An 8,785-nucleotide genomic window follows, 5' to 3' on the forward strand; every position below is an offset into this window, starting at 1 on the left:
ACTTTTTGGAAAATATTTAAGCGAGTCTTTACTGTTAAAAATTGTGGTCAAGTAGAACTGAACATAGACCTCTTCTAACTTAAGACTCAACCAACAAGCTAAGGCTCTTCCTTGTTTACAAAACCGATGATGAACGTAATTTGATGCTTATCCTCTGTAATTATTGACACAAGCGGTGTGGCACCCGGAACTCCACAACTTGAACATACTATTCAGCAAATAGTTAAGCGGACCTTTATTGTTAAAATTGTGGTCAAGTAGAATTGAACATAGACCTCTTCTAACTTAAGACTTGACCACTGAGCTAAGGCTCTTCCTTGTTTACAAAACCGATGATAAACGTAATTTGTTAGTTATCCTCTTTAAGATACAAGCGGTGTGGCACCCAAAACTTTCAAATCCTGGATCAGCCTGTGATGAGAGTACATTGAGGGTGACTTGTCATATGCATTGTTTAATCTTCTGTGAAATCTTAGTGACATCTTTTGGTGCTTGCATAAGTTCTAGTGTAGCTAGAACCTCATCCATGGTTGGCCTGAGTCTCGGATCAACGTCGAGGCACCTCAAGGCAAGGGAAGCTGCAGTTTGGACACCTTTTTTTGAGTACTGTCCTCCCAACCTTGTGTCCATGATTCTCAGTACTCTCCTGCTATCACTTAGGAATGGTTTTGCCCAGTCCACCAATGTTTCATCAGCACCTCCTGCGTTTTCGTCACCTATCGCTCGTTTTCCAGATAGCAACTCCAAGAGAACAACTCCAAAGCCGTAGACATCATTCTTTGGTGTCAAGTGACCTATTATGAACAAGTTGAGTTGGAAAGTTAGTGAAAAAGGCCTTTACCACATTAGTGACATGCAAAATATCAAAAAGTAAAAATATTATGCACTAACAGATGGTTTAAAAAGTATTTACACGTTCAGATCACTTGTAAGGTAATTTTATATAGTTTTATCATAAGTATGAAGTCATTTTCTTATACATACTAGAAGTAAATTCTAGCTCAGAACTACATTAAGGAGGATAAATCTTTTTTAAAGAGATGGAGATTTCACAAACTTGGAAACTCCAATTTGGAAAGGGAAAGTTGTATTCTTCTTGCCTACAGGCATGGCGATTGCGATGATCACAAACTTATCTGGATTGAGGGTGGACGGTTTGTTTATAACATCAAAGGATTTTGGTTTGACCATGTCTTTTACAATTATTTTATCCCTAATATTTTTGATAACCACGGTATATCTTTTCCAAAACAAAATTTCTAACTCCCTCTTCATTCCCTTTCTGCCATTCGTCCTTTTCCATATAAAGATGAATTAAAATTTTGATGCTTTATAAACAGATTTAAGGACGCCCTTCTTATTATCAGTTTCAACACTTCTATCCAAACACATTACTAATTATTTATAGAAACAGTTTCAATACGTGATGCCTGTCAACTACTTTAATAAGTGGGAACGGATGGAAAAACATGAAATGATACAAATGAGATGAGATTTACCGCAAGTTAAATTGAAAAGCATAAGTTGTGCTTAGTGAAAGAAACCTGATGCAACATATTCTGGTGCAGCATAACCCGTAGTACCTACAACCCTGGTTGAGACATGAGTTCTGTCTCCACTAGGACCATCTCTTGCCAGACCAAAATCCGATAGCTTGGCATTGAAATCCTGCAGAAGTTCAATGAAAAGTTTACGCGACTTAAAATCTACTTGTAACTTTTGGGGAAAGAGTGCTTTAATGCCAATGATTATCATCCCAGATTTGGAGAGGTTTACTGAGTCTAGTAGTATGTTTGAAGCCTTGAGGTCGCGGTAAATCACATTTGCTTCAAGTCCGTGTAAGAAGGACAAGCCTCGTGCAACATCTACTGCAATACACATTCGTGTCGCCCAAGGTATAAGCTGAACTCCCTCTGCACAAAACAATTGAAAGATTATTAATGTTAATCTTCTAATGATTAGCAACTTTATAGGAACTATGGAGAAAAATTATGTGGAAACAATTCTGTAAAGAGATCGACTCACTTTTAAATAAATGATTTTCCAAACTTCCTTTTGCCATGACCTCATACACAAGAAGCCTGTTATCAAACTCTGAGCAATATCCAATTAACCTCACTAGATTTTCATGGTGTAGCAACCCTAAGTAGTTAACCTCTGCCTGCAGGTTTGGTATGTGGAAAACAAAGTTAAATCTGACAAAAGACAAGTGCTGCAAAATATTTGTAAGAAAAGTTCTCGTAGCGGTCTAGGCTTAACTGCCAAGGTAGTATCCACTCTGGCCAAACCTCCGGGTACTACTGGTAGTTGAATTCGAAAGGAGGTTCGTTGTGAAGCTTTCCTTATACAAATCCCAGATCTAAATGCGAGGGAAAAATTTAAGGGTCATATAAGGCGGGCTCAGAAATTCAACTGTCTGGCTGTGTTGCTCGGACCCTCCACAAATGTTGCCACACCTATGTACGATCCTCAAAATGCTTAGCTTTTGAAGGATCCCCTCATTATTTTTTAAGAGTCCGAGCAACATAGTTGTCTGGGTGTCTTTAGAGTTAAAGCCACGAACCAGTGAAGGCCCAAAGTTTGGGCCAAAGCGGACAATACCTGGCAATTGGACCTGGGCCGTTACAGTTTCCGTATGACATACAAGCCATTCTCTGTGCCCTTGGAAGCTTTCTGGCTTAAGTTTCTTGACAGCTACCACCATCCCGCTTCCCGGTTTGCAGGGAGCAAAAGTATTTTCATCTATCCATCCTTTGAAGACATATCCAAAACTTCCCTCCCCGAGAAGACTATCAGCTCGGAAGTTCCTAGTGGCATTCTTGAGGTCATTGAAGGTAAAGGACTTGAGGTTTCTGGGAACAGATGAATCATTTTGGCGGAAACTGTCATGAAACGACTGTTTACGAGGATGAACCGGATCCTTTTTCTCATATCCAGGGCCAGATTTAGAATCTGTAATAAGAATTGCAAAGATGTAAGCAGCTTAATAGAATTAGACATATAGAATTGAATAATGAAGTTGCATTCAACAGAAAAAGAAAAAAAAAAAAAGAAGAAGAGGATCCATGCCAATACCAAACATGGTTTAATCAAATTATGAACCTTATACATGTTTGTGGTCCGGCCCTTCCCCGGACCCCGAGCATAGCGGGAGCTTAGTGCACCGGGCTGCCCTATACATGTTTGTGATTTTAGTTACTACAACAATGACACCACCTTAGTACCAAGCTAGTTGGTGTCGGTATATGAATCCTCACTGTCCATGTTGCTTCATTTAAGCTCACTTTAGTCCAATATTATTTAAAAAAATATCTCTAGCACTAGAAGTTTTCTACATTTTCTGTTGTCTTATAATCTCTGACAAGACTAAAATAATCCTAACAAATATTGTGCTTCTATTTTCTAGAAGTGGTAATTTTAAAGTTCTCAGCTAGAAAGCTCTTCAAAACTTTAGAAATCAATGATTCCAAGAATCAGCAAAACACTGAAAATGGTGGAGACAATTATGAAATTTATTGGTCAACAGAGAGGATTAACTAGCAAATCAGCAATAGCAAAATGATTAAATCTCTCTTTTGGTCCATCAAATTCAGAAATTGAAGATAAAACAAAGGAAGCTGGCGCAGGCATATTCTTAGTCTCACGGGTTATTATTGGCAAAGACTTACATAAATCATAGTTCCGTACAGGGATGCAACTACACGGTCCAAGAGGTTTCAATTGGTTAAAACAATCCTTTTTTGTAGATATATAAATTGTTGAATGCTTTTAATGTAAGGGAAGCTTCTAGTGTAGCGGCAAAGGTGGCTCAAAAACTGCTTTAGGTTGCAGGTTCGAAATCCAGGTGTGACAAATATTCCAAATTTTTGAAAGTTCTTGTTAGAATTCCTGGCTCCACCATTTGTCCTAAAGCCTTGAAGCCATTGTTGAGTGATAGGATATGGTGATACTATATATGAATTTCAACTTTTTTGTGCTGAACAAGGATATACTATTGAATAGAAATAAAACACTCATTTGACAATTGTTCTTCTCACATGTCAGGTCTTTTACAAATCACAATGCAGTCAACTTTTGTACAAATTACATGCAAAAAAGTGTAGACATAAATTTGAAATAGATAGGGGATTTGTACCAAAAAACTGGCTAGAAGAAGCATGAGCAAGCTTTGCAGATTTTCCAGAGCAATTCCCCATAGTAAAGAGAAGTTTTAATTCTTATTTCTCAATATTTTTTTCCCTTGAAAAAGTGAAAATTTATAGAGAAGGAGAAGAGAAAATAAACAGAAAAAGTGTATACTTGGAAAAATAGTTGAATGAACCCAAAGATTTAAAACAGATGATATAGCCCCAAGTGGTCTTTGGTCAAGGCTAAATCCTAATTAAGATATCTATTGAAAATAAGTTTGTGCAACATATAAGGGGCACTTAGCCATTTGTATATCCTAGTAGTGAAGTTTATTTTGGCTATCATATAGGAGTTTTGACTTTCAACTAATATGACTAGTTGATTTACTCTACATACTAGTTATACGGGGATTATAATGTACAAATTACTTATGTTTAATAATAAAAGGATTGTTAAGTAGTGATTTATGATGAGGAGATTGTTATACATGAATTACTAACTTTAAAGAGGTACTTTTGTCTTTAAATAGTTAATTCATATATTATCAGTATACATGTTACCTAGATTTTCACATAAATTAATACGAGTATTACTCCATTTAATAACCGCCAGCCAAATGTTGTATTAATTATGTGGTCATTGTTTTTGAGTGTTATAATTCTAGTGCTTAATCTTAGGGGTCGTTTGGTGCATGGTTCGAGATATCCCAGCACTAATTTTTTGTACCATATTTGATAAAAGGTATAAATTTATCCTGGAATAAATTTATACCTTGTACCAAACAAGGTATAAAATGCATTCCATCCCAAGAGATGGGATATCCCTTCTTATCCCACTTATACGGGGATTATTTTATACTATCTTTCAGATGGTATAAAATAATCCCAATAAATGAGATAAATTAGTCCCGGAATTATAATTCCGGGATAATTTTGACTACCTACCAAATGACCCCTCTTATAAGGTTGCCCGTGTTAACACACTATCACCCTATTCATTTTTAGTCTTCTTTTGTGTGCTTCACTAAATTTGGAATCAAGATTTCATTAAAAGCTAAACAAGTCAAAATTCTCTAGGTATCATATTTTTATTTAATCATTGGTCAAAGTGTCAATTACGTGAATTCGCCTTCGTGTTCCAAATGTATTAACTTTTGACTGTTCTTAATGTAAATTTCAATCTTACATAGAAAGATATTAATCCTAGTGAAAACCAAATTTTGAAGATTGAAATTCATTATTTTATGCTTTTTTTGTTTTCCTTTTACACTGGTAAATTTTTCTATTATATATAAGTGTGGAAGAGGGACCAACACAACATTGACTGCTTGTACCAAAAGCTTTATAAATTGTATACACAACGAATGCTTGTACCAAAAGCTATATAACTAACTTGTACACTTTAACCAACTACATTTTTATACCACGTGGACATATGTCATAGTGCTTAATATTTATTCTCTTCTCATGTATAGACATATGCACTTCAATTTTAATTCTCTGACACATTTATTTCCTCCGTGCACCTTTACTTATTTACTTTTGACTTTTCACGTTCTTGCTGAATATTTATTCTCTTTTCATGTATAGACGTATGCAGTTCAATTTTAATTCTCCTACACAAATTTATTTCCTCTGTGTACTTTTAATTATTCACTTTTGACTTTTCACGTTCTTTAAGAATTAATAAATCCCACGTGGACATATATCATAGTACTGAATATTTATTCTCTTCTCATGTATAGACGGATGCACTTCAATTTTAATTCTCCGACACATTTATTTCCTCTATGTACTTTTACTTATTCACTTTTGACTTTTCACGTTCTTGCTGAATATTTGTTCTCTTCTCATGTATACATGTATGCACTTCGATTTTAATTCTCCGACACATATTTATTTCTTCCGTGCACTTATACTTGTTCACTTTTGACTTTTCACGTTCTTTAAAAATTAATAAATGAAGTATTCTCTTCATCCCATATTACTTGGTCATATTACTTGACTCTTCATGTTATTTAAGAATTAATAAATGAAGTACTCCATTCGTCCCATATTACTTGGTCACATTACTATACTTAACTTTTCACGTTCTTTAAGAATTAATAAATGAAGTACTCCCTTTGTCCCATATTACTTGGCCACATTACTAAAAATATATGTCTATTTTTCTATTCTATATTTTTATTATTTTTCTATTATATATAAGTGTCCAAAAGGGACTAACACAGCAATGAATGCTTATATCAAAAGCTATATAAATTGTACACTTTAATCAACTGTTTTTTTATCCCACGTGGACATATGGTATAGTACTGAATATTTATTCTCTTCTCATGTATACACGTATGCACTTCAATTTTAATATTCCGACACATTTATTTTCTCCGTGCACTTTTACTTGTTCACTTTTAACTTTTCAAGTTCTTTAAGAATTAATAAATGAAGTACTCCCTCCGTCCCATATTACTTGGCCACATTACTAAACTACTTTTTTATCCGACGTGGACATATGTCACAAGATCGAATATTTATTCTCTTCTCGTGTATACAAGTATGCACTTCAATTTTAATTCTCCGACACATATTTATTTCCTCCGTGCACTTTTACTTGTTCACTTTTGACTTTTCACATTTTTTAAGAATTAATAAATTAAGTATTCCCTCCGTCCCTTATTACTTTGCCACATTACGAAAATATATGTCCAAATTACTTGTTCATTTACAAAACTAAGATAAAATTAATTAAATCTTTCTCATCTACCCTCTCAGTCCCATATTACTTGGCCACATTACTAAAAATATATATCCAAATTACTTGTTCATTTATAAAAGCAAGATAAAATTAATTAAATCTTTTCCATCTTACCCTTAGTAATAAATGTTCTTGATAATAGCCAATTTTGATTAGAATGTATTTATTGGAGAGAGATAGGGGTAAGATAGTAAAATACATCTTTTATTTATGATTTCTTAAGGGGCGTGCAAAAAGTAAAGTGGCAAGTAATTTGAGACGGAAGGAGTATATATTTTACCATAATATTCATATTTATTGGTGTAAGTATTAATAGCCTTGGAAAATGAATTGAAAATGAATAATTAATGTGAAGGGTAAAATTAATAATAAGAACAAAAATTTCTTTCTCTCGATATGTTAACATGGACAAGTAAAAGTGAACAGAGGGAGTGACTTTTATCCCTGTTTTCCTTCTTTGACAATACTTTAAACGTGAAGAGAGGACGAACAATAGCAATGCAAATTTTTACCAAAAGTTATATACATTGTACACTTTATCCAACTATTTTTTTATCCCACTTGGACATATGTCATAGTACTGAGTATTTATTCTCTTCTCATGTATACACATATGCACTTCAATTTTAATTCTCCTACACATATTTATTCCCTCCGTGCACTTTTACTTGTTCACTTTTGACTTTTCACGTTCTTTAAGAATTAATAAATGAAGTATATATTTTATCATAATATCCATATTTATTAGTGTATAGTCTCAATAACCTTAGAAAATGATTTGAAAATGAATAATTAATGTGAAGAGTAAAATAAGAAGAAGAAAAATTTCTTTCTCCTGATATGTCAACGTGGACAAGTAAAAGTGAAGGGAGGGAGTGACTTTTATCCCCGTTTTCCTTCTTTGTCAATACTTTACTTATTTTACTCTCCTTTGCATATCTGATTATTGTTTCTTTACATTTATAAAATGTATTACTTTATATTTTCATTTCGGGATTAAAATTTGGTGATTTACGATATAACATATATCTTTCTAATTTTGATTTTTTTGTAACAATTCTTTTTATCTATAATTGTTAATACAAAAAATCATAATATATTTTTTAATTAATTTAATAAAAATATTTTATTAGTTTTGCTTTTAAAAAATTCAATATATACAACAATGGTTCTTATGTTTGGATCTGAACAATTAGTTAATTGAGATGGATATCAACCGTCAATTAAGATGCATATAACATATATTAAAGAATTTAAAAGAAAAAAATCTAGAATCAAAATATTAATTTTCCCTCATAGTCTTACTAATTTTCTTTTTCACATCGATGAATAACTTTCCTTATTATGACAATGTGAAAAAAGTCCGACTCTTCCATCTCAAAAACTTAATTTCATCATATGTTTTTAATTTTTAAACTCCATTTTCTAATTATAACTAATGTGATGGTACATAGAATACATCTTGTATATGTTGTTATATGTAATAACAATTAGAATGTTTTTAAAAGTTATTTTCAAAATACAAATCTTAAAGACTGGCTAATTAAAGTGAATAAACATGTTCGGTGCACGAGCATATGTTGCTAGTGTAATTATATATGTGAAATGGTAGCATAGTCCATCACAACACTTAACTAAAAACAAACTTCTCTTTAATGCTTTGTAACTGCAAAATGAAATGACTAAAATACACCCCAAACTATGCCCGTATTTACGGTAACACAACTAATCTTTAATTTGCAGGGGGTCCTATTACCCCTGCTGGATTATTTTGAACTTTAATATTTACTTCCCTAATGGTGAGATGGCACAGAGAGTGTAGTTCACTCTCTTTGTGAGAGTCAGAAACAAATAAAAATATTTAAAAAAGTATTTTTTCAATATTTCTTTCATTAAATATATT

General features: G+C 33.1%; 1 protein-coding gene across 3 annotated transcripts; it reads right to left on the reverse strand.

Annotated features, from left to right (window-relative positions):
* Positions 1-211: 211 nt before the first annotated feature.
* LOC132032470 (probable serine/threonine-protein kinase PBL2) lies at positions 212-4,370 on the reverse strand. 3 transcript variants are annotated; one of them, XM_059422090.1, is made up of 6 exons: positions 4,136-4,370; positions 2,645-2,952; positions 2,026-2,161; positions 1,777-1,913; positions 1,545-1,668; positions 212-794 (listed from the first exon to the last, which is right to left on the reverse strand). In XM_059422090.1, exons 1-6 carry the CDS (start codon positions 4,194-4,196, stop codon positions 442-444), a joined length of 1,119 nt encoding a protein of 372 aa, XP_059278073.1. In that variant the 5' UTR covers positions 4,197-4,370; the 3' UTR covers positions 212-441. The 3 variants fall into 3 exon arrangements, with proteins under 3 accessions (XP_059278073.1, XP_059278075.1, XP_059278074.1); XM_059422092.1 differs by lacking the exon at positions 4,136-4,370 and adding an exon at positions 3,669-4,119; XM_059422091.1 differs by lacking the exon at positions 4,136-4,370 and adding an exon at positions 2,260-2,359 and having other exon boundaries at positions 2,602-2,787.
* Positions 4,371-8,785: the final 4,415 nt, after the last annotated feature.

Source organism: Lycium ferocissimum, chromosome 10 (assembly GCF_029784015.1).
Source record: "Lycium ferocissimum isolate CSIRO_LF1 chromosome 10, AGI_CSIRO_Lferr_CH_V1, whole genome shotgun sequence".
Taxonomy (NCBI): domain Eukaryota; kingdom Viridiplantae; phylum Streptophyta; class Magnoliopsida; order Solanales; family Solanaceae; genus Lycium; species Lycium ferocissimum.

Excerpts from the sequence above, each read along its gene's own strand:
- LOC132032470 (XM_059422090.1), bottom strand. The coding sequence starts at position 4,196 with ATGGGGAATTGCTCTGGAAAATCTGCAAAGCTTGCTCATGCTTCTTCT. Across the intron at positions 2,162-2,644 it reads AAGGGCACAGAGAATGGCTT|GCAGAGGTTAACTACTTAGG; the intron begins GTATGTCATACG and ends CCAAACCTGCAG. Across the intron at positions 1,914-2,025 it reads GGAAAATCATTTATTTAAAA|AGGGAGTTCAGCTTATACCT; the intron begins GTGAGTCGATCT and ends TGTTTTGTGCAG.